This window comes from Cygnus olor, chromosome 4 (genome assembly GCF_009769625.2).
Source record: "Cygnus olor isolate bCygOlo1 chromosome 4, bCygOlo1.pri.v2, whole genome shotgun sequence".
Lineage (NCBI taxonomy): Eukaryota > Metazoa > Chordata > Aves > Anseriformes > Anatidae > Cygnus > Cygnus olor.
Window position 1 is genome coordinate 47,948,914 of NC_049172.1, and position 26,543 is coordinate 47,975,456.

General features: G+C 41.8%; 1 protein-coding gene across 1 annotated transcript in view; it reads left to right on the forward strand.

Annotated features, from left to right (window-relative positions):
- The first annotated feature begins 11,116 nt into the window (after window positions 1–11,116).
- Window positions 11,117–26,543, forward strand: part of ADAMTS3 (ADAM metallopeptidase with thrombospondin type 1 motif 3) — a 124,249-nt gene continuing 108,822 nt past the window's right edge. The window contains 3 exon segments of the mRNA XM_040555664.1: window positions 11,117–11,390; window positions 12,185–12,212; window positions 20,141–20,547. Of these exon segments, the coding sequence (XP_040411598.1) occupies window positions 11,322–11,390; window positions 12,185–12,212; window positions 20,141–20,547 (504 nt within the window). The 5' untranslated portion in view covers window positions 11,117–11,321.

Sequence of the window (26,543 nt, forward strand, 5' to 3'; positions counted from 1 at the left end):
CAAGTTAATGGAGTAAAATGGAGTAAATAACTTTTTTTTGAGGAGGGGTGGGTTGTTTTTCCATATAGTTATTGTATGGAAGGGAATGTGCTGTGCTTTAAAAATCCAGAAAGGGGGTGGGGGGGGGGAGGGGAATAATTCAAGTAAATCTGCATACAGCACTCATCTGATTTTAAAAGGATGCCTCAGAATGTATTCGTACTGCTTGACTGTCAGCACAACACTGTTTTTATATCTGGATTTGATGATGAAGCTGGACTGGTTTTCATAGCTCCTTTTTTTTTTTTTCCAGATACTTTCCATCACTCTTCTTTGGTACATGGGATTGGAACTTCTGCTAGAAATTGCTTAGAAATTGAGCAGAAATATTGGTGTGCGCTTTGCACATGAACTACTGACTGCCTCTGCCTGAGCACTACACTCCCACCAGAGTGTGGGTGTTCAGGCAGGTGGGCCTGTGAGATGTCGTACTCAAGTGCAAACGCTGCTTCAGAATCACTCTTTTTTTCACTGCATCTCCTCAGCCTGACAGCTGGGAAAGCATTCTCTATATAGATTTGCTCTGTTTATTCAGTCTTCCTTGGCTATTGGACACTCACAGAGGCAAAATATGGGGCATTTGGTCTCACATGTTCAGTTGTTCTTATGTTGCCATATTTTTATTTGCCATTTTCTGTTCCTGCATTTAGAATTACATTGCTATCACCTTGCCAGTGAATAGGATTTTCTGTTTCTTTTTTTTTTTTTTCTCATGATATCTCTCAGAACAGATATGAGGTTCAGAAAATGAAATTTTGTGGGGAGCTCTGCTTTCCTTAGGAACCCTGAACAGCTCTCACTTTCCTTTAAGCATGTTATTTGCTGTATTTATTATGGACCTACTCAAGTGAATAAATATTAGTTATATAGAGGTTTAAAAACAGAAGGCCACTGATGAAGGAAGAAGTTTGTCTTCTAAAAAGCTGCTTCTGCATCTCACTGGGATGCTTCCCTGGTTTAAATGCCAGTAAGGACAGTTGAAGTCCTTTGCTTTAAATCTGTTAAATCCTTATTTGCAGTACTCTATCGCAGCTTGGTCCTTGTTGGATATACTCTCGCCTCTACCCTATGTAAATTCATTAGAAACAGGTTGCTGTGGTAGTTTCCCCTCTTAAACAGTATACAAGTTATTGTTTCCTCTTGCAAACCCCTTCTCTTCCTTTTCCCAGAAACAGTGAGCAGCTATATTGAATAGATTTCCCTACAAGGTTATTTTACAGGTCAGGAGGTTAGCTTACTTTTGTCTTTTTACTTCAGCTGTTTCAGAAGAAATCCTCTGTGTGTTCTCCTGAATTGTAAAGGCTGGTAAGAATGAGAAGCCTAAGTCATCCGTTAATCCACAGGCAAAGTACTATTCAAGCAGCTGCAGTGGAAGCTCTCACATGCTGCCCTGGAAATAACCCCAGCCTTGACATGGTAAGACGACCCTAGGTAAGGTCAGAAGCTCAGTTCTCATGGTTTTTAAACAGTATTTGGAGGCGTCCCTTGTGTTTTTGATGATCTCTTAAAGCAGTTGGATCCTTATGAAGAGAAAGTGGAGAAGTGAAGTCCAGAGAGGCTGAGGTTTATTTGCTTAAACATTGCTGCTCTCTCATCTCAACTTCTTGTTGTTTTGGCTTAAATATTTAACGACCATGACCCCATGTGAGAGCAGCAAGTGGTATCAGAATTTTAGCTTAAGCTGCTTTGCAGAGACAAAGCACCTGTTTTAATTCCTCCTGGAAATGGAAGTGATTTGGAAGTGTCCCAGCAAATTCAAGTTAAAGTGGCAATACTTGCCTACTTGTATACTTTCCCATGAAGTGCCATGAATTTGAATGATCTGCTTACACAGCGTAAGAAATGGAAGCTCATGGCTGGGATTTTCAGGAGGGCATAAGGAAGCTGGGTGTCTCTGTCATGATGGCCTCAACACTAACTGAGTATGGCACTTAAATGAGCCTGAGGTCAAACCTCTTTCAACTTCTTTGAAAATCCCGCCTGTGCTAGCCTTCCATGTGCACTGGGGTCAGTGTGCAGTGCAGAATATGTACTAGAGTGAGTTCAGTGATTTTGTGTATAAAACTGTCTATTTAAATAAAATATGCATCTAATACAGTGCTAGAGATAGACTGTGACTTCACCATCTGGTCTACATAACATTCACAGTGCAATGTCTAAGCTGGCACAAAAACAATAACGATGAAAAATTCCAAGTGCAAAGTAGCAATTTCTTGTCCTATTATAAGCCTGCCTATATTGGAGAGGAAAAAAAATCCAGTAAATCAGCCCGTAGTAGAGGCAGTACTTCTGACTTAAGGCCCGTTATTAGTACAAATAGACTGCTAAGCAGTAAATACGAACACTCATTCCATATTTCAATCATAATGATTCAAGAAGAACTTTCAGAAAGACTTGTCTCCACTGCAAGTTTAAAACTTATCAAGATCTAAGATTGTTGAACTTCAGTAGTCTTAGCAAACTCTTTAGTAACAACACCTAGAAAGTTCTAGCAGTGTTAGAGCCTGCTTGTGAGGCTTTCTGAATAAAAATGATGTATTTCCAATGTAGTCATATATGGTCCATTGAAAACAGAAGCTTACTAGTATCTTCTGTCAATTATAAGAGCTAACAAGAAAGTGATTAGATAGGTGTGTATATGCAACACGTACATATTGTAAAAATAATACTTGCATTTCAACTTTCTGCTTGAATCTACCTGTAATATTACTGAAGGTTCTCCTATGCCAGCAATATTTACAAAAGTATTTACTCTGATGTGCTGTTTCTAATTTATGCCTAGATTCTGCTAGAAGTGGTCAGATGTGCTAACAGCTCTGAAGCCTTTCTTCTCTTTTTCATTTTTCATCCGGTTTTGATCCAGGCTGTGTTGTTGTATGTGAAACTTATTGTATGGGTCAATATCCACAAGATTTACAGCAAGAACTTTGTCTGTGGTTCTGTTATATTTATTTGCACTAGACAATTTTCCTGCTTCCATCCAGAACTGGGGTTGTCCAGAAATAACAGTATTCATCTGCTTCTGCCATTGTATCCATAGTGACAGCTCCTTTATTTTCCACACTCGTTATCACAGGATCCTGGTTTGGCTTTTTACTGGTGTTATTGACTTGAGTATGCGTGATGGCATAGATAAGTACTTTAGATGTGATACTTGACTGAAAGAGATTTTAATTCCTCGTTATCTCAATGATTCCTTCTGGAGAGAATTGTAGTTCAAATGTTTAACAGATGAAAGTAGTTTGTATGTGATATTGGTGAGATGAATGGCATATGCATGTGCAGTAACACAGCTCCTGCCTATTGCACACAGGGAAGAAGTAGGGTGGTTCTTTAATGGAAACTAACCTTAAGCATTTAAAGCATCTGATGGGAAAGCTGACTTTCTCCTGAGCATGCATTTACAAACTTTCACACTGTTCCAGGTGTCAGCTACCCAACACCGCCACCATGCAGCGAGTGGACACATCTGAATCGCTTAACACTGAAAATGTGCTAGCTCTTCAGAGCTCTAGCAGCCCTCCCCAGAACTGCAGGCAGTTCTACATTCACTCTAGGTGAGTACTTTATACGCTGAGTATACGTGGAGGTTATATATAGAATCATCCATCCTAACTGTGGGGAAAAATAATAGAAAAGAGTTAAAACTGACTTGGAGCTTATTCTAATTTTCTTTCAGCTTTGGAGAGAACTAAGATGCAAAATGCATTCAATGCAAAGGTAGCAGCATAAAGTGCTTGCCTCTTTTCTTTGTAAGTGCTGGCATAATATACTCTGAAGCTGATGTGTAGGGGATGGGAGATAGCCTGCAACTTCGCATGGTCCTAGTTAAAATGCCCTTTGAGCCATTGGCAGTTTACAGGAACAGTGGTGTCTCTTGGATTCCAACTGTGGTCACTATTAAAATGCTTACAAAAGAAGGCACTACTGGCAACCATCCTCAAGCTGTTATTTTTATTCTTATGACATAGAATGAGCTTTTGTAATAGAATTAAGGAAATAGAAATAACAAAAACTACTGACATGACTGACTTGTAGTGTTTTGTGAGGTAGTAAGATAACATCATAACCCTTTGGCGTAGGCAGCTTCAAATTGGAGCTGAATCAGACATTCTCAGTGGCTTGGTTTAGGAACAGTCTTTTGAGAAGATATTATTGATTTTTATATTTCATTTTATTTCTGTGGTGCTGCTTCTGTCTTTTCTGTTTTTAGGGTGAAAAGCTAGAATTATCATTGTGTTTCTGAGAGGTAAGGGAATGCCTAAGTGTGAACCCTCCCTCTCTCCTTATGGAAACTTTTTTTTTTTGTGAATCAATGGCAGAAAAGGAATCAGATTACTGAAAAATTATTCACTTCCTCTCTGTGCAGCTACCCATCTCCCCCAAAATTTCTGTAAGAATGTGACTGAAACCAAAGCACTCATTAACAAGTTACAAGGGAAAAGTGTTGAGTTCATGAAGCCAACAGGAGGGGTACATGCAATAAGGCAAGATGCTGGTCTGGCTATATTCTGGCTAACCTTGTGGTTTTATGGGATTACTGACGAATCAAGGGGCTTGATGGAGTATATGGCCTTTATTGGAAGGTGTTATGGTATCCTTGTTGTCAATCAACAGCATGTCTGGCCTGTCACAAATTAAATTTATGCAGTGTGTACTTTAGGGTTTGGGATTGATTCAAAATAAATTACATGGATGTGCACAAATGATAAGTAAAAAGTTGCGGAAAATGAGAAGCTGCAGTCAGTCCTCTCAGCAGCATGGTAGGTAGGTGAGTATCTTCCTTCTTCAGTGGGAACAAGTCTTATGTCGATTATTGGTAATGGCTAGGAAAGGGCCAGCACTGTATTCAGCACAGTTGCTTCAGCTGAACACAAATTTCTTGAAAGAAGGAGACATTTGAGGGATTGTCTGTAAAATCTCCTTATGGGCAAGAGATTTAAATTGGGATGTATCTCTGTGGCAGGGTGGACGCTGCACTCAAAGAACATCTCCCAGCATAATTTTCTTCTGTAGTAAACTAGCATTGATGGCACTGCTTTTCACAGAATTCTTAGAGGACTTTAAACCCTTTCATGTCTTCCCCTTCTCTGTCCTCTCTCTTCTTATGGCAAGTTTATCTTTACCTGCTCCTATACTGAGAATTTATTTCCTGTTCTGTCCAGTGATGGTTTTATATGCTGTTTTTGTAAAATGCTGCTGATCACCTTTGCTTAAAAATACTAGTATTTTCATATACTCAATGCATGTCTTTCGGGGCAGTACTTGGCTACAGAAGTAATGAATGTTAGTGCCTAAATGCTTATCTTAGGACTGCAACATTTGTCATACTTTCATTACTTATGACCTTCATTGGTTATGAAGCCCTGGGAATTAAATGTTACTGAAATCAGTTCCTCAAGCCTGGTTGGCTGCCCTAGCAGAAAGGTTTACTTTGACAATTCCAGAAATTTAAACATGCTGTCACACTTTCACTTACAATAAATGGTATGGAAAGAACAGCCACTCTGTGGTCATTATAGTTATAGCATCTCTCACATTTTGTAATGGAGATTTCAAGGAGCGTATTGGACATTTTCTGCGTTACTTAAGTCCTCAGATTGTGTACTTGCCAGTAGAAGGCACTGTTCTGCTCAGTCAATTGAATATATGAAGGGGAAACGAGGTGGGGGAGGAGGGGCGGGAGAGCAACCTCTGGAGAATATAATCCTTTTTTAAGACCCTGGAGGGCTGATTCCCAGAAGCCAATAACTGCTATTTCTCTCATGTCAGTGGAAAAATTACTGAGAGTTGTGTGAGTGGCCATCTCAGTGCATCCAGCCAGTGAGGCTGAGCACTATACGTGAATATCATGTCTATATATATAAGGAGATTACACAGCACCCCGCTGTCCACAAGGGAGTATGTATAAAATCATAAATCGGGAATTTCCACAACCGGAAAAATGCTAATGAAAATAAGCATGGATAACACACAACAGTTTCCATACCTCCAGCATACAGGTATAATTTAAGTAAGTAAAACACTTATGTATGGGCAATTCGCTAGGGTTTTTAAGGCACAGCACACGCAAACCACGTATTAAATGCACTAACTGTACAGGACGATAAAGTATTTTCCATCTGTATTTTTTTCTGAGGACTTAAGTTAAGCAGAAGTATTTAATGGGCCTTTGGCCCTATCGGAGTCTATGCAACTTGTGAGGGTCACTGCCTCAGCACTTCCAGGAACCTCTTGCAACACCAGAACCACAGGTTTCTGTATCAATACCACAGGCCATTGAAAGTTTGGTCTGATTGTTTTTAGCATGATTTATGGGTATTTGTTTATTCATTTCTTTTGAGGATTTGAGGCGGTCTTAATTGCATTTTTTTTGGCACACATCATTTCAAAATGAACCACCTTAAAATAGGAACAATTTTATGGAATGTGTCTAGTATATGAAGTTGTCACAAGTACTGCCTCTTATACTTCTACTACTTCTTATTTTTCATAACATATTTTACAACTGTAATTTTCGTGTCTCACATTTTTCTCTCCAGTTTCCTATGTCCTGTGGTTAAATCTTGACTGTAAATCTTACGCTGCTTTGTTAAAAATAATAGGTCTACTATGCTTCTTCATTTAACAATCTGCTAGATTAATAGTGTATTTAAAACAATTAAATACAGTTGCATGGTTTAATATTCCTAACTGTAATGCACCATGAAGGGGAAACTATAGCCATTTTCATTTATAAAGTGCTTCCATTTCAAGTGCTGTCTGGCAATTCTTGTCTGACACCCTGGTAAACAGACGAAAAGTGTAATATCCAGAAAAGCTTCTTGTGCAGTTTTGGAAATCAAAGCACAGGAGTGATTGGGTGGCAATTTAGGCTGTAACAGTAAATGTGGTATCTCGGCAAAAAGGGCTCTTGCAGCTGTGGGCTGCATGACTAGAGTTGTCATATCAAGGAGCCAGAGAGGAGGTAGTCTTTTGGAATTTAATGTCAATATTAACGCTCCTGTGTGATGGTAGTGACAAGGTCTGGAGCTGCTCCTGGCACCTTTGTTGTCTGAACGATCCTGACAAATTGCCTGCAGAGCAGAAAAAGATGCTTCAGCTGCAGCTGAGACCCTGCTGCACGAGGACAGTTGTAAGACTAATTGTACAAACCTGCAGCAAGGGATGGGTTTCTGTTTAAGAATGTAAAATTTGGTTCTTGTATACCCCAGGCTTTTGGGGTTTGTATTTTTTGCAGTAGTATGACTACAGTCCTTAGACTGAAAGGTCTTTGTGCGTGGCCTTTTTATTGTGTGCGCTCACAATGCCTGCTACAATGGGGCTCCAGCCCATGAATAGGACCTCAGGCATTACTGAAATGCAAATAGTAACGTATTTTAAAAATGAGGTGCAGGCGTTCTTTTCAGATGTATCCTGTTCTAAGAATGTGATTTATATTGCCTTAGGTTTTGAGATTGCACTTTAGGCCTCCCGTGTCTCTAATTTGAAAAAAATAAAAATGAACTCTACTTTTCATTAAGCAAACTGTTAGCAGACTGAAAATCTGACCAGGTCGTTGTTGAGCTTAGGGAGGAAAAATGAATCCACACTAATGCTGAGTTTATAAGCACGAGGGGTGTGGTCTTACTGAGGAGGGCTACAGCTTTTCTTGGTGGGAGAATTGCAGGCTGAGAGCCATGAGAAACCTCGGGAATGAGCACAAGCCGAAGAGGGTGCCCTGCTGCACGCTCTGCAGTCCATTGCCTGTGGCCAGCTCTGCCCACAGCAGGTACCCTGGTGCAGGCTACAGAGAAGTTGCACAGGTACTCTGGTTCCATGGGAGCACAGTCTGGGGCTCGTCTCCCTGGCTTGCTGAGGATCGTGCCCTTTGGTTACATGTACATCAGGACATGCCTCACATCAAAGGAGAACCCAAATTAGGCTTTGACAGAAAAGCTGAATTTTGGCAGAGCTGGTGTTTGGATGTTAAGAGCAAACACTGCTTTTAATGGTAAAGATGAAACGAAAGAGGAAAGTCCAAGCATTGTGTAAGAGTTGTGATCTTTAGGTTGTGGCAGGTGACAAAGAAGGGAAATGAAACTGTAACTACCTTCTCTGGATGGTCTTGTGCCTTTTTTCTGAACTAGCCAGCAATAACGTTTGCTCTAGAAAGATGTCCTCCATGGCCCGCTGCTCCTATGAAAATAGGCAACCATCTGCACAATGTTAGAAAATATTTTTAGCTTTCTAAAATAGGCATTCAAAGTAGATGTCTCTGTCATCTTAAATAAGCAGCTTGTTTTACCTCTGGCTAATTTTTAGTGATGTGTCTATCTTGGAAAGAATAGAATTAATGCTTTCCAAACTGGCCACTACTGAGAGAGGTCATCAACTTACAGACTGGCAAAGAACATAGTAGGTCAGAAAGTCAATAAATTATAACGGGGAGAAGAACTTTATTCCTAAATTTCAGGAAGTGTCACTGCAAAACGGAATATTAACATGTGAGTACATGCTCAGTGAAGAGAAAGTGATTTGTCTAGGTTATGGATTTATTCACAGATGTTATACTCAGGTTTACCAGGGGCTTGTCTCAAAATATGTTAATATTTGGAAGCTGATATTAAACAGGAGTGAAAAAACTATGTTTAATTTCTTGGTTTCATATAGGGAATATTGTTCTTTAAGGTTTCTCTGTTTGAGTTAATGTTCCAAGTAAAACTTGCTTTGAAATTGTTTTGTTGCAGGCTCTTCTGCTGTGAGAAGTAAGGAGATTTCATAGAAACCATGTCTTAGAGCCCTTTTAATCAGGTAATACCACATTTTACTTGCAGCATTGAGTGCTTGCTCCCATAAATATTATTCTTGCTATTCAAATACTGCTGTGCTCTTCACACTCCAGAATCTGGCTCCATACAAAACTTTTTAGTTTTCTGTTCCTCTTTGCTTCAGGGCCTAACCTCAGATTCATAAAATATTTGTAACTGTCAGTGTAGTGCATCCACAGAAACTGCACAGACGCAGAAAGCCTATCTGATGTAGTGTTAGCAGGAAGAACTTTAGAACTGCAAATACTTAACGGATTTTTAAGATACAAATATGTATGTGCACATATATATAAATACATACATTTTTTTGTGTATACTTTGTCTAATACATGATTTCTTTGATAATGGTATGTCCCAACTGTGTTGTTAGAGATGAAAAATGTCTTTAACAAATTAAGACAATTTTGGGAAGTTGATTTACATTTGTATATTTGTGATACTCAGTCTTATTTCATATTAGAGATATCTGATAAGATGTCATTTTAACACCTTATTGCTGTTCTATTATAAGTCCATTAAACCTTGGTTCTTTGCTCTCAAAAACTGCGGAACAGAATATCTGCTCTGGTCTCCAGATCTGTCTTTGATGTATTTTTATGTTTCTTTGGTATTTAGAAATGTTTTTAGCTAATTGGGAAAGGCAAGTGAAACCACCTAGGATACAACACCCAACTTTATTGAAAGACCGTGTTTAGGATCACATTACAAAATGCCTGAAGTTTGGCTGTTGGTGTGCACTGTGTCGCAGCTTTCTGCTCAGCAGTGCCCCATCCAGCACCTGGGTGACAGGGAGCAATCGGAACTGGTTCTCCTGCAGAACGAATCACTCATACCAGCTCCTCACAGGTATTCCCGACTATGGGGAGCCTGATCTTGCGCATTTGTAAAACTGTCGGAAAGAACCTGGCTTGGGACTTCAGAGTGCTAGATAAAATGGGAGAAAGAGATCCAGTCGGGAATTGCTCCTGTAATTAGCCTAACTGCAAAACAGAGATTGTGCTGGTCCTTAACTTCACCACAGAAAATGGATGGCTTGCAAAGCACTCAGGTATGTTGTGGTGCACATAAACCCACAAGGAAATCAATGCGGTGGTTTTCAGGGTTTGAATAATGTACAATGAATAAGGCCTGAGGTCACATAACAAACATCAGAGAGGGAAATAAAATGTCAAACAGCCATGTGTTAAGGGAATGGCACATAATATTGTGGAGGAAAGAAAGCATTAGCTTGGCATTTCTGAACTGTCAGTTGCGACTGACAATTTTAATGGATAATTATGTAGCTGGCATTTACAGGATCTCAGTTTTCTGACTGTGGTCTTTCCAAAAAGTGGCTCTTCTGCAGTGTGCATGTGCCCAGTTACAGCATGCTGATTGCAGCAGGCTGCTGTGCGTTTCCTCATTTCCTTACGTACAGAAATGGTCTTGGTAATAACAGGCATTAGATTTCCAGTTTCTTGGAAATTTTTCTTTTTTTTTTTTTCTCCTGTATGAGAAAAGTGGGTGCAGTTGGGGAACTGTTTTCTCTGGGGCAGCAGGGCTGCTTCACAGCCTGGCACAGGCTTGAATTAGTTAAAGGCTGCAGGTCTGGCTCTCTTACATGCTGCTATGAGGCAACTTGGGTTTAGGAGAACCAGTATTTGCTTTCTCATATAGATGTGATGAATTCTGACAAGCACCTCAACTTAAAATAGATGATTATTATGGTTAGGCTTTCACGCATTTATTCTGAAAACCTTCAGGTAGTGTTGATCTTGATTGTGCTAGCTGGAGGCCAACGGGCTCACTTTGGTCAGTCATGAGTTTCACATGAGTAGGAAATAGGACTTGTTATCCTAAAGGTCTGTCAGAACAGGATGATTTTAATTTGGATCCAGATGTTCCTGTGTTACCCATCTCTAGTTACAGGAGATAATACTGAGCCTGGCAAATTTCAGTCCTCCTTTTGAGTACTGCAGGGGTGTTTCATCTTGGCTACTTACAAATAAAAACCGCTCGTAGAGCTTTTGGCCTGTTTCCCCTTGGGGCTCGCTCTCCATGCGGGCTGGGCCGAGCCGTTTTGTGGGGCCGGGGGAGTCCCGTTCCTCAGCGGCGCTGCCGGAGGGGGAGCGGAGCGCGGCCGGGGCCCGCCCGCCTCAGGTACAGCCCGGGGCCGTGCCGAGCCGTGCCGGGGCTGTGGGCCCCGCCGTGGGTGTGCGGGGCCGCGCCGAAGGCGGAGCCGCGCTCGGGGGCCGGTGCGGCTTTATTAGCGCCGCAGGTCGCGATGCGCGGCGCAGGCAGGGCGCAGCGAGCAACAGGAGGCGGCGCGGGCCCGCAGCGCCCAGCCCAGCCCAGCCCAGCCCGCCCGGCTGCCGCCGGGGGCCGGCCGAGGCGGGAGCCGGGGGCGAGAGGGGAAGGAGGGGAAGCGGCGCGGAGAGCGAGGAGGCGGCCGGAGGGGGAAGAGCGCGCCGGGCGGCGGGCCGCCGGCTCGTGATGGTGCTCCTGCCCCTGTGGGTAGCGGCAGCCGCGCTCCTGGGGCTCCGCGCTGCAGCCGGCCGGCAGGTGAGTGGCGGCGGGGCGGCGAGCCGAACCGTGCTGAGCCGAGACAGGCGGCGGAGAGCCGGGGGACGCCGCTGGGGTCCGGCGCTTTGCTCCCCTCCCGGGCTCTGCCCGCACCCCGGGATCCCTCCGGCAGCCCCGGCCGGCCCCAGCCCGGAGGGGCCGCTGGGGAGCGCTTCCTGCCTGGTCTGTCCCTTCTCCCGTCCCGAGCGCGGCTTTTCCCGTCCTCCGCCGTGTACAGCGCGCCCCCCGGCTCTCCCCAGCACCCAGCTCGGAGCGGAGCATCCCCAGCGCTGCAGAGAGCAGCTCGTCCCCTGTCGCACCGGAGCTCCGGAGACAGCTCACCGAGCCCTGGGCCCACGCTGGTGGCAGTGGCAGGCTGGTGTCCCTGTCCCTGCTGTTGGCTTTCTCACTCCCCTGGCAAAGTGCCGAAGGAGAAGTGTCAACACGCCTGCCCTGCTGCCCCTCAGGACTTATCCCCTGCATTAACCTTAAAGTCTTTTTTTGGCCACCGAACTTACTTTGCGGCACAGTAGATAGAATGGCTCATTCAGAATCAGGATTCCTTAGCTGCTCGATTTATGCTAAACTTATTAAGGACTCTGTTAGTATATTGGTGGAAACAGCTGTTTATTCGGCCACAGAAAAGTGCCATTCCTGAAAACTAAAAGTAGAATTGCAAAAAATGGTGCAATGCAAAGCAAGTAATTTTTCAGCCTTCTAGAACCATTTATCTGTCACACGTTGCATAGTAATTACACTAACGACTTTGTGCATGTGTCTCTTCTCTTCTGCAGGCTAGTAAAGAGCAACAGATCCAAATAGGTAAGTCTTTTTAACTATTATTGCTGCTATTGAAAAAAAAATGAAAAAAGTAAACTCAACAAACTAGTTGATTTTCTGGAGAAATGATCTGTATGCAGGCAAGTGTTCCCTTGTGTATCCCCACACCATTACCACCCAGGAGCATTTGTAGTTTCACACTGCTGTGGCATGACTTGAATTCGCATGCCTCTCATTACAAGCTCTTGCATCCCGATAACTCCGTGCTTCCCTTTTTAAAAATAAAACAACAAAAGTTCAGAATTGCAGCATGCTTAAACTAGTCTTCTGAATGCCATGGCGCTCTGGGTCAGACACTGTTTTCATTTCTATCTTTCTGAATCAAGGAGGAAATGTCTACTCCATTTGGCCAGTCTTTGGGCAGTCCAAGTCTTTGTACCACTTTTCTTCTGTACTGGAAGCATTCAGCCTTTAGCTGGAAAAATTTTGTTTAATGCTGAGGTCTCTGTGTATTTTGTTGATGGCAGAGTGTGCTGGCTGCAAGCCCAATGGTGGCAGTTGGTTTATAAACTGATACACACGTAAGGAAGTGCATCATAGGCTTTGACATCCATGATGAATGAGGGTACTGAAATGAAACGCGCTCGTCAGTGCCCATGGGGTACTTCGTATTGCAATTTTAAGCCTGACTCTTTTCTAAAAAAAACAAACAAACAAACCAAAAAAAAAACCAAAAACAGGAAGCTTCATATAATTAGGAGCACGTGCACACAATTAAATTGCTGTAGATCTGTGTTGATTTAAACTAACAGATAATTTAGTGCTGTGTGGGATGGAAGAGGTTATGGAACGGTGCCGCAGTCAGTGTTCTCTCTCTGAGCATCAGTGTGCGGGTGTGCCATCTCACCTGCCCTGTAGTTCACCTGGTTGTGCAACGAGCCTCTTCAGCATTTGGCCAAAGTTGTTGTCAAGCGCTAGTGTCTTTACAGTGCTCTGGAGCTTTTCAATGAGAGGAGCGGTAGCCATGGGAAGGGACCCTAGGGAATTCTATTTCCAGTTGCCATCAGACTTCCAATCTTGAGGTTTCGGTTCAGGTTTTAATCTGAGGTTTTGCTCAGAGAAGAGTTTCAAGTATTTCTCTAAATTTTGGAGGTTTTGTCTCAATTTCAGTTCTGGCACTGCATTCCTTATGGGCTTAGGTTGATTTCCACTGTGATCAGTGAATAATGGGAGTTGAGACAGTTAGGTACATTTAAACCTATCTGGCAAACAAACTTTTTTTCCAGTGGTATGCTGATCCTGTGTTTTATTTCTGGTCGTTTCCATGAGAAATGGATTGTATTTGAATTTCAGAAACCATAAGCTATATAGGAATGCATCTTTTAAATTGTACAGTACATCAGACAAAATTCTTTAACCTGGAAAAGTACTTTTTTTCCTTTGAGTCTTTTCTTTCTTTCACGGTCCCAGCATTGCTGTAGTCTGGGAACCTTTGAGGCATGCAGGAACCATGGGAGAGAGGTGACGTTGCACAGCAGAGGATTAATCAGGCCCACAGACAAAGCTCCCCAGGGACAGGGACAGGGCTGCATGCTGCCGGTGGGACAGGCTCCGCACACCTCTCAGGGCGCAGCGGAGCCCATGCAGTTGATGCTATCTCACCCTCCTCTGCCTGAGGAGGGGCAGCTGGAGATGGGATGGGCATGGGCTGGTGGGTCTGTCTGTTCACAGATCCATGGGTCTGTGGACTCAAATGTCCCCTGGTGCGGTTCAGCAGCACAGGGCCTCCTTGGGATAGGTCTCGGTGTTGGTAGGTGCCTGGCAAGAGAGAGCTCGCTGTGTCTCCTCAGCACAACTGCCCGGCATCTCGGTGGCTTTTTGTCCAGTCTAGCACGGCGGAGAGTTCCATATCTTCCAAGACCAGGTTGCCTATGACTAACACTGGCTTTTGAGCCACTGATAATGTTTTGCTGAGGGAAAATGTGTATTGTGAAGGCAGAACTGTCTACTAAACACAAACATTGGGATTTGTCCTCTGCTTTGTGTTTTTTAACTGTTAATATTTAAAGTAATGTTTTATGCTGTAAATTCTGATTGAAAAAGCATGGCCTACTCAGTTTAGAGGTTTAATGACTACAGTAAAACCTGCATTAGGATTGCCTCCAAATGGGCCGTCCTACTTTTAAGTCCCTATTAAGTGTCACTTTGCATTGGTGTTGTATATTTTGATTTGGCCCAGGGCTGGCTGCTGTCAGCAGCTAATCTTTTTTTGTAGCCTGGAAAGTCACTTAGGACAAATTAAAGCGTATAGGATTTTTTTTTTAAACTAGTACAGAATGTATTATATAGATAGGGAGTTACCCGAGCTTAATTAACTGCATTAATGCATAATGTACTGCAAATGCCTGGAAACTGTCAAGAGGAAACCTTACTGTTGTCTGTGGTGAAACAGTAATCCCTGAAGATGCTGGCACTCAGGGTGGTGCTACCTCTTCACTTTTCGTGCCTCTCAGCCTCCCACACAGCAGAGCCTCAGCACTGCTCTGTGCTGCTTTTGGAAGAAAACTCTGATGTCTAACCTGGAAAAAGCAGGGCCAGGCTGCCCCGGAGCCTGGATCAAAGAAGCTCACTGGTGTTGTGCCAAGGGACTTTGCTGTGAAAACATCGTGAAGAATTTCTTGAGTTGCCTGTATTCCTGGGACAAGTTGACAGTGAAGGAAAGAAATGAGGACACCGAAGAGAGGTGTATGCCATGTGATCCTGTATTCTTGCAGTCCCTTGCTTTTATTCATCCAACTCGCAATGTCTAGCACCGATGTATGCTGCATAGCCTCATCCCTGTTTACATGCAAAATTGTGGGAAAATCCTCTAGAAGTCCATCCTCCCCCTTTGTCTATCTTTTCTTTTTATTTGGACATTTCTGCCACCTAAAGGCAGTCAAATACAGAGTGAACGATAGCTTGGAATTGATTCTGGTTGTTTGAAGAGAGGGACAGAACAACTACTTCATTTCTGGAAACCACCAACCAAGGATGAAGGCAGAAAACACTGATGATGAAACCCCTGCTAGAATTGTCTGGTTTTGTTACAGCATTATCCTTTCTTGTTATTGAGCAGCGCTTTGCTAAGTAACTGAAGCAGCTCTGTGCTCATCCCATTACGGTTATCTGTGGAATGGAAGAGTAATCTCTCAAAACACAGGAACTCATGAGTCTTTTCATTTAAGTACTGTCCTTTTAATTCCTGCAGTAACAGGTGGTATTTTATGTCCCAGTGCTTCTGTTGGAAAGCTGAATGGTTTTGACAACCAGTCATCCGGTTGCAACAAAGTTTTTGAATTGCATTCAGAAGATGAAGGCACAGCGATGCTCTTGAGGTGTTAGGTTAGCTCCAAGCTTTTTGCCAAGGTTGCTGATCTTCCTGACTCTACAACCCATGTTCATATGGATCCTCCAAGAGAAAAGGGAGCTCTGGAAGCTGACAGTTGCTGTCTCATCATCCCATCTTGTCAGTTTGGGCGAGTCTGGGTCTTGACATGCAGCCCAGTGTTATCAGGAGTTCTTGCATGTTTGTTGCCCTGTGCAGTGCCCAGCCACAGCATCATCTTTGCCAAAACAGTTGTGCTTTTGATATAATTTTGTAGGTTTACGCATTGCTATTTGTGATTGAAATATATCCTAGCAATCTGATGTGGCAGGTAGTTACTGAACATAGCAACTCATCTCGTTGCCACGGCACAGAAAATGTTTGGGAAAAAAATTATGGTGCTAGCACTTGAGTTAGTGGACATGAATTCACAGGTAATGGGTGAAGGAGCCCCTGCAATCAGAAAATTACTTTCTTTGTGGCAGCTGGTCCTCTGCAATGCAAAAGGCTGGAACATGGAGAGTCCAGTTATCCACACTTATTTACATGCAGTGTGAGCAAAAAGCCATCCGAATAATGAATGTTAAATGGCATTTCAGTATTTGTTAAAAAAAGAGAAGTCATGTCTTCAAAGTTGTGTAGCTGAGTCTAGACATGGAAATAATTTGTCTGGAGTTTCAGAAATTCCTGCTTTTCTGCTGATTCCACTGATTTCTATTTAGACTAAGCTTTTGAAATCTTGCTTAAGTGGATATTTATGAATTTGGAATTCTGCTGTTGACATCCAAATGCACAGTTTTTGATCAATGTATTTCAAAAATCTTTTGCCAAAAATTGATCTTCTAAATACAGTTGATTAAAAAAAAATAGGGCTTTTGAACCTCAATTATCCAATAGTTTTACAGTACAGAGACAACTACTGTGAGCCAGTGGTGTTAATTCTTCGGTTTATTGTGTATTTGGGGGAAAAAATTATGGATAGACTTCTTCAGAGGCATTCTCTAACTAATTATGTTTTGGCACACAATGAAAGAATGTGATGTTCTTTCACAAGTGTTTCCTTTCAATTTAAACATTGTGCAACTGGAACAGCACTTAAAAGCCAGATGAAAAAAGGAAGAAAACTTGAGGTTAAGTGCTTTTTCTATTTCTCTGTGTTCTTCTCTGGTCATTCCTGTAAATTCTGAATTAGCAGTAGAGAGTGACTGAAATTTTAGCAAAGGAAAGGGAACACCTACAGCTGGCATAGAGTTTCCTAAGACCATAGAGTCTGTGGAAAAAAGAGTAATAGAAGTCAGTGGAGGATTTTAGATGTCTTCAGTCATGTCACATTTAATTCTAATTGCCTTTGAACAAAAAGCATTTCCTTTTTTGCTTTGCGTTTAGAGACTCTGGACAGGGCTTTTGCTGACTCAAAAGCTTGACAATTCTTATTTTCCACCCTTTGTTCCTACCTTGTTGTGGCTAGCTGTCTGTTCTTGTTATTAGCAAAAATATCTTTTTTTTTTTTTTGTGCCCCTGCAAGAAGAAATCTGTGGATACTGCTGCAAGATGTGCAAAGCAACTTCTGAATTGTACAGTGAACAAAGAATTTGATCACTGGAACTGTGGTCTCTGGCATTGTACATCCTACTTTGAGAAGGCGGGGGGGGGGGGGGGAAGAAAAACTGTGAAGAATCTCAGTGAGGTAAAAGGAGTAATGTCAGTCTGTGAATGAAATCTCATCACTGAAGCTCAGGGAATGTGAGGATCTGGATTTTAGCTTTGACCCAGTTAGGATATACAACCCAGCAGCTCTGTCTCCTGCTCTTGGCCTGATGTCTAATTAATAAAAAATGAGTGTAGAGTTTTAATTTGGTACCATCTCTAAGGAGGAGGGTTAGCAAGCCCGACTCAGAATTCCCAGTGATTAAAATGGGAATTATCCTAATTAGGATACCAGTTTTAGAACCTAATCTAGGTGTATGGCAAAAAAAGGTTGCGTTCGCTGCTACTGAGAAACACACTGTGACTGCTAGCAGTGGGACAACAGAGTAAGTTTTCAGAACAAGAAACTTAAAAATGATAAAGAACTTTCCACTCACCTGGGATATAGTATTTATGTGTTATATAAAGATTCTCATAGCACAGAAATTTGTATGTCTATACCTTCCACTATAACTACACGTTATTTTTCTGTCAAATCCCTCAGTAACTGGAACAAAAGCAAACTGGAAAAAAAACAGCCATATGAAGCCATTGGAAATGTTTTCCTACCAAAGTCTCATAAAATAAGCAGCCACTGCTTCCGGAAGAGATGAATTAGCTACCAAGCTTTTTATCTATTAATTTTCAGTTCAAGTGCAATTCACTCTGGGAATGGATAAAATTTAATTCATTTTGTTATTTTTGTTGGAGGAATTCTCAGTGGCACTTTGTGGTACCATCTGAGCTACTCAACCCTGGAGTTCTTTAATACAAAAGGTATCAGTAATATCACTCTAATACTGCTTTAGCCACTTCTCTCAGGAAAAGAAGATCTAGGGAATAATTCTGTCCTGAATGTCTTTTTAACTCTCACATAGTGTAATAAAATGTAGTAAGACTTCAGCTTTGGTGCAGCTTTCAGCAGCGTTTTGGTCCACAGCTTGGCCTGGCCTGGGAATGTGTCTCCTCCTTTTACAGGATGAAAATTGGACACCGAATATCCTGATTAATCCCAGGTTACAAAGGTCTCACAGAAAAGATAAACTTGTTTTACAGTGGTGTAAAATTACCTTAGGGCAATGGGAAACGTGTGTGTCCCCTGATGCGTGATAAGTGATAACAGCAGAAGACCTTTCTCTGACCAAAAGAGATTTCTCTTAAGCACTAAGAATGCTATTTTCAGGATGATGTGGGTAAGGGACTATACAGAAAGACAGAAAGGGGCTTTTTTCCCCCCTTTTTTTCTTAAGTATTGTATTCACATATAATATATACACGTAGGCAAATTCAGAACCCAGTGGAAAGTTTACAAGTCAGCTACTGTTGCTGCTAATTAGAGGAATCTTGATTTGACCTGTAGTAATCAGGCAAAAATGATAGGAGAGTGATCAGAGGTAATTACAGCAATGCTCTATCCTTGGAAGCATACCCTGTGTTTAGGGCACACTGCCTTAGCTAAGGGTCATGCCCTCGAGCTACTATAGTATTACCTCAGGATTTCCTTAGGCAGACAACAAGAGTTGTTCTGCAGTTTTTATAGCTTTTGTGTATTGCAGGAAGATGCAGGATTTAGATAGAAATTTGTAACTTTTTTTTTTTTTAAAAAAAAAAAGCTCATCTGTTGCTTTTGAACTCCATCGCTCAAGTTGCGCAAAGAGGAAGGGCAATAGCAAGTTGCTGGGTATGGAGATTTATCAGAGATCTATGGAGGGAAAAGTTACTGCTTTTACTACTGCTGACCGATATAATTTATCGGCGATATGTGATACCTCCTGGATTCTTGTCTGTGTTCCAATTTTCTGAGACTGCAGAAATGTGTACGCGAATTGCAGTTATATACCAAACATGCCACTTGATTTTCAGCATCTTAATAGAGATCTCAATGCAGGGGCAAACAAGTCCATTTAAGGTGTATGATGGAGTTGCAGGGCATTTTTTACAAGAGAATTCAAAAGGGTTGCTGCCTCTTCTTTGGCTGTAAAACAAACCTAAACCCCATGAAAATCCCCAGATAAATATAAATGAATATTTCAGGGTTTTCTCTGCAAGTTTTATGAAAATAGAGTCATGAAAGACCTGCTTCTTGAAAAATTTGGCATATGGAGGATATTTTGCATGCGCTTAATGTGTATCCTAGCATCTGTGGTGTGTGTTTATTTGAGGTGTGTACCTGGGCACAGCTTCTTGTGTTCATCCACCTTGGCATGGTCCATGTGCTTTTCCTAAGGTTGAAATGTCCTTCCTGTCTAATTATCACTGTGATAACATGACGATCTGTAAATACACTTCTTTCTTACATCTCCTCTGTGTGTTTATGTGATAGTGCAAAGCATTTTTATGATAACGATTAACGTGTTACAAGTGTTAAAGGCCTTGCTGTAAGGTACCCAAGTGAAGATCTTATAAGCTCGAGCGTGGTAAATAAAGAGAGCAGCTACACGTATTTTACATTTGCCTATGTTAGATTGGTTGGTTTATATCCAGACTAACTATCTAGCACATCATCTAATGCACATTGATGGTGTGGTGACATTGGCTCCCATTGTTTTAAAAATTATGCAGAGGTTTGTACAGGTCTCCAGCTGAACTTGTCAGTGGAGTGCTTTAGAGTAGCTCTAACAGGAATCCTAAATTGGGAATACTGGAAGCGGAGGTATGAGTAGGAGGGGTCCAGCATGCATTGCATTTGATGTTAGGCCTAAAAACTCAGTAGTTGTGTGTTGTATAATAAATTGGCTGTAGCTGGAGTGTTTTCTGCATGAATGTCACCCGTGGCAGTCTGGCTAACGGCTTGTTGCATCCTTGCATCACTCTTTGCTCTATTGACATACACTTCTGCAGCTCTGCATCCAGTCTTAAGGCTTGTTCCATGTTCTTGTTCTAATTTTAGTTTGTTTTGGGGTATTTCTCTTGGCAGAATTACCAAAAAGCAGACCAAGACCGTATGGGTTAGTGATTCCAATTAGTACCAATGCAGATGGAAGCTATATCTCCAATATACTCTCTGCAAGCCATCAAAGAAGATCAACGCGGGAGGTATCCCAAAGCCCCAAACAGCTGTATTTTAACGTCACTGCATTTGGAAGGGAATTCCATCTCCGGCTGAAACCCAACACTCATTTAGTGGCTCCCGAGGCGGTAGTGGAGTGGTATGAAGACTCTGTGGAAACTGGAAATGGAAATGATGCTGGTAACGCAAGTCAGACTAGAACTGCTACAGAGAGGTTATGGAAAAGAGAGCCACTATGGACCAACTGCGCATACGTGGGAGACATAACTGACATCCCCGGAGCTTCTGTTGCAATTAGCAATTGTGATGGTCTGGTAAGGCTTCTTCAGTGGTGTTCATGTCAGGTGTTTTATCACTTTGCACACAGCTTTGATTGCTTTTGAGTACACAGCGCTAATGATACCATTTTAAAAGCTTAATTTCTTAAATCCCTTAGAAAATGCCTCAGTATACATTTATGCATATAGTCTTTTGCTTTACTCTGGGATAATTGCTTGGAGTTTGACAAACAAAGTCCATAATGTTGCTGGGATAAGAGAGAAAGAAATCAAACCTGCTATTTGTTGGTTTTCCTTTTTACTTTCATGAGGTGTTACATATGGGAAAATGAATAATGAAGGTACTTTAACACTTAAAATAAGATCTTTTGGTGAGTGAGCATAGAATCTGGTGTCCAAATCATCACTGTGTACTTCTCGGGCAGCAAATTTGTACGCTGCCCTGTAGCCCAAGAATAGCAACAGATTTAAATTTGAAAGGGCTTATTAATAAAATAAACATCCTTTTTATTTTTTTATTTTTACATGCAGTTCTGTTTTTCTCTGAAGGTATCATGAGAATCAACTGGTTCACATCTATAAATGTTTTGTTCTCAAAACTGTGCCGGCCTGACTGCCATGTTAGTTAAAAACGCGTGATATTTGATTGTGGCTTCAGCAGATGCAATGACTGCCTTGGTACACAAATCCCATATTGAAAGACTGGGAATATATTGAGTACACATACCATTCGTTAATTCAATCATGCGGTAAAGAAAGCTAACAATACTTACCTTGTACTCTTTAAGTAGCAGGAGCAATGGTGGAACATGACTGCACCATCCAGGAAGATTAATGTAGTGGTTACTCTATTGCTATTCAGGAGAGGAATCATATGAACAAGTCTGCAACAAGAATCCCTTCTTGGAACTAGGTTTCCCCCTTCCTGTCACATGCCAGAGCTGTTAATGATTTGATTCCATTTTATGATAAGTGCTGGCTAGCAAAGCTCCCAGCTTCTGCAGTGTGCCTCTCCTCTGCTGTACATAATTTATTTCAGGTAAAGCATTCACTGTATGAGCATCCACATAAATGTCTCAAACTCCTGATTCAACACTTAGGGCTATGCACAACCAAAACTCCTTGACTTTCCTTACTTGAAGAAAAAAAAAAACTGGTGGTGTTTACATCTGTGGTTATCAGCTACTGGCAGTTTTTTCTTTTTTTCTTTTTTTTTTTTTTAGTGGAATCTGTTGACAGTGTGCCGTGTTTACAAAGATCATGCAGACATCTGCCTGGACAGATAGAGCCTCAGATGCTGCTCTCACGATGAATGAGACCATTGGCCCGAGAGCTGTATTTTAGCAGTAATCCTGAATAAAGTTCTTGCGTTAAGTGACAGAGCACTTTAAGACAACAAATTGGATTAAATGGAATTAGATTAAGGGGTACAGCAACATCGGCAGAGATCGCCATGTGGCTGACAAGCTGCTTTGTGGCGTGTTTAAGAAGAAGCTAACAGGTACCAAAAGGATCCTAAATAAAGAACAGGAGGTTTCTGAGTTGTGTGTCATGTTGCCACAGCACCCAGGAGAAGCCCCTCAGGTGCTTTCCAATATTTTATGGACTGAACTAGGAGAAAATTTGCTTTTTGTTGAGGAGGAGAGTGTGTAAATGCTCCTGACTCTGTTGTTTCTGTTCATCTCAACCCAACCTGTCCTGTACAGTCTTTGTGGGACTTCTTCAAGCCCCTGAGGCACCCACCACACAGCAGGGTTGGAAACCACCATCAGAGCACGGACATGGTGAGTTGTCTGTGGTAAACTGTGTTGCCAGGACTGCTCCCTGACCTGCCTGCTTATGCACCCCTCTTGCCAGGACCAGACCTCAGCTGCCACTTGAGCTGCTGTGCTGCATTTCACGTTGCTGCCAGGGGGCTGCTGGGCTGGCAGAGAGCTGCTGCAGTGGCTTTACTGCTCCCTGTTTTGGGCAACTATGAGAACAGCTCATGTGCTGAAAAGTATCTTTTTTGGAGAGCTTTTGCTTGCTTACTTCACCTAGCTGTTGTCACAGTCTTTAGGAGCTCTAAGCAAGTGCGTGTGAAATAAATAATCCTCAAGATTGATGGGATTTCAGTTGGCTTTTTTTCTCCCACCAGCTCCACGGTTAGCAGAAATAGCTTGAAGTTAGCATTTCTGGCTTCTCTGCTGCTGTACTATGCCTCTCTCAACCAAGCTAGAATATTTGATCCTCAGTGTATCCTGAAGATGTGAAGGGTGAGATGATATGGCTTAACAGAAACTGGAACAACAGTGAGAAATTCTAGGGCCATGTGTCTATTTGAAAGATTTATTTTCGACTTCAGAGGAATTTAGATGCTTGCCAGTGTAGCCAGCTAGGTTGTTACTTTTTGGGAAAAAGAAAAAGGAATCACTATGGTTGCAATTCACACCGCGTGTAGCTTACAAAGCAAGTTTGTTATCATCAGTGACAGATGAAGAGCACTTGGCTTCCCACCAGTTAGCAAAAGCCCTCATAAATTTTATTTTGTGCATGAGGAGATTTTTAATTATGGCTCTTAAGACATGTGCTTATAGTTGGGCAAAATTATGTATTGCATTAACCTATACTTCATAAAGAGTGCTCAGTTTCATATTGTTTAGGGTTTGCTCTCAGCACTAGCTGTGTGAGGTTATGAGGAACACAGCAGTGCTCACTTTTGATTCCTTGATTGCAAATACACAGAATTATTGGCATTTACACAAGGTTTTGTCCATGGTCTCTTCCTGAATCTAAACTTAGGTTTAAAAACCAAAATACATGAACGCTTTTGTTATGAAGCAGTTTACATATCTGCTTTTGCAGTAAAAGTCATCTGCATGCCATAAGTTTTGCAAATTCCTATCTTCACATCTGTTTAATATCCCTTGAAAGTAACTTTGTTACAAAAATCACATGCATGTGCATGCACTTGTCATAGCAAAAGAACACTTAATTAGTCATGTAGAAGCTGCCCTTTGTTTTCATTACTGCGTTTAAAAATGTGTTAGTGAGTAACTGACAAATGCTATGAAATGTGAGCGACAAAGTACGATAATAATAAAAGAAACCCTGCAAAGTACCACTTCTTAGTTTCTGTATGTAAAACTCAGGATGGATAGATTTGTAAAGCTCATTCTAACTTTGATGTTGTAAGGGTAGTGCTGTGCTGTGTTTAAGAAAGCTGGTGTTTCCTCAGGTTTCTAGGGTATATTTATCCAGTTATTTTCATCACAATAGCAGTACTTGTTGTCAAAGTATGTATAGAGCTTGTCAAATATTTGCCAGAGTTGCAGCAAAACTTGTAACTGAGTTGCAGACATCAAGCAAAATCATCCTTCCCAGAGTCTAGACAGCACGTGGAGGAGTCCTGGCTTGTCTCAGGTCAGGAGGACTGTGTATTTCGTAGCTCACTGCAGTAATTTCATCTCTTCTGTATGAAGCTTGCTCTGCAGTGGCAGCCTTTTGAAGTTAAGATGGTGCTGTTGTCGTGCGGCACTGGTGATCTGGCACTGGGAAGGGAAGAGTGTTGATGAAAAACCTTTTGCTTTTTCTAGAAGTTTACTCTTGTGTCATTCTGACATTCATCAGCTGAAAATAACGGCACCCTTTGGCTCTGTGGGCTTGAGAAATTGAAGCCTGTGATCTCTTATCAGAGAAGGGTAAAAGAAGAAAAGCTCTTAATAACTTTGATCTGCAGATGATGAAATCAGTTTCACAGACAGCAGCCTAGATTTAAGTCCACTTGTTGATCCTTTGCCTTTTCTTTATTTGGCTTTGGCTTAGTAAATGTGCAGAGGCAGAATGTGTTGCAGCGATGGAAGGACGTACCACCGCAGGGGCTTGGCAAGGCCAGGAAGAAGGCTCCATTTACCCAAACAGTGCTTGTGGGGTGTATCTCCTTCCCTCACATGTTCACAGTTCTTCAGTTCTTGCATTCCTGTTTTTCATTCTGTCTCCTGCCTGCTTTTCCCTTCCTTCAGTGCCTGTACAACGTGTCACCTCGGTGCTCTTCTGTCTGTCTCGTCAGGCACGGACTTAACAAGGGGAGCCAGGGTTATGAAGGGTTATGGCCAGCTCACCTGCACAAGTTGCATGGCCCCCTCCTATTTACATCTGAGCTGCATCTTCCCTTCTGTCCTCCTCATAAAGATCAGATTGTGCACAGTCACAAACAACTTAATATATTCCAGTCAGCTTGACAGGCGGCATTAATGGTGCCTTCTCATCTGGATAACTGTGGGAATGGGTTTTGTGTGTCTCTGTACTAATTTAAATGTTTAATTTAATGTATACACCCAAGCAGAGTAGGTGAAGTTAATCTGCTCCCAGGTGAGCATACACAGGGCAGCATTCCGGTGTCCGACTTAACACGGTAAGTTTCCTGTTCTAAGGTGCTACAAGGGGCTTAAGGGTTTTGAGTAGTTAACTGCTCAAGAGTTACTGAAGTTTCTGGCCTTGTAATTTTGTTGCTAAGGAAGTATGTTTCTAGAGCAGCATGTGGTTTAGAAAAGTGGGAAAATAATTGCAAGATGTTAAAGTAGGTGGAAGTAAATCGGTTCAAAGCAGATTTCACAGAACGCAGTTTTCACATATTGCTTGTGCCTGGTACAGTGCTGCTGCGGAAGATGCAGAAAATGACGAGCTTCAAACAACCACTACAGATGTTTGAGACTGTAAATAAGGAGAACACAGCAGACTTTATGTTTAGAAATAAGAAAGCAGAGACTTTTAAGTAAGCCTCTGCCTTTTGTTGTAAAGAATTACTTGAATTTCTCAATTAGCTTTTTAACAGCTGTTGGTATGTGATACATTAGATTGCACTTACACTGTAGGATCTGTCTTTATGGACATATGTCTACTTGTTTGAGTTGTGATCTAGTTTATATTTTCTTTATGTAATGCCAGAAAAGTGTGAATGTCTTTGTTTTGTTACTTGAGCATTAAGCTTACTTGCTTTAAATGAAAGGGCCAGACCCAGTATGCTAGATTTTTGATCGTTGACTACCAAGCAAAATGTGACTTGCTTTATCAGTCAGCCATGGCCTTCAGGTCCAGGGCTGCATACACTCATTTGAAAGAATGACTGTTTGCAAATGAGAGGTCTTCAGCAGTCTACCTGTCTTTTCAAGTGCAGCTGTTGAACAGGGGGAATCCTTAAAGACAGGCAAACTGTCAGGATCTGTCATTATTTGTGACAGATGATTCCTTGCTTATTGTCATCCCTTTTTTGTGAGGATGTCAAAGCATGAAGGAACTTGTGTATGTCTTTGAAGCTGTTACAAATCAATACTTTTACGCAAGTTTATGTTTAGCTTTTGGTATTTTGGGAGTCTCAGTATATCCTGAGTGTTTGGTTTTGAATATTTGACATTACAATCCCCTAGCACAGATCTCTTGAAAGGAGGAACAACTTAAATGTTAGTCTTTAACTTTGTGCCTGAATTTCACCCTTCATGAAAGGAAGCTAATGAAGGTTTCCTACCCTCGGTGGTTTTGGCATTCTTTATGTTACTGGTTATAAAGTGTTTGAAGTGTTTGAATGGAAGGATGTGCAGAGATGCACACAGTTGGTTTCCTTTGGCAAATGTGCTGGAGATATTCAGGCTAGAGAGACTTGCACAAAGATTTAAGTCTCGTTCAGGAAAACCTATAAAAATATGCATAAGTTAAGGTAGGTGGTTAAGTGCATACTTAGATCTAAGCAGTTTCAGTGTTTTGATTTGTTTCAAATGCTTTTTATTACCCATTGTTCCACCAAGTCTTGAGTAAAGGCAGGTTTCTTGTTCACGTATTGGCACTAATGTATTGTTTCAACATGATTTCCTCCACACTGGTGAGGTTACGTTACTAAATGAAGAACTGGCTTTCTAGGAGCTGGTGATCCTTTACTCTCAGCATATTAGAAAAGCATTTTGGAGGCAAATGCATTGCTGAGTAGCATCTGGTTACAGCATGTGGGAAGCTCTTCTGGTTAATACCAGTGTCCTTAAGAAGGATGTTATTAGGGACTC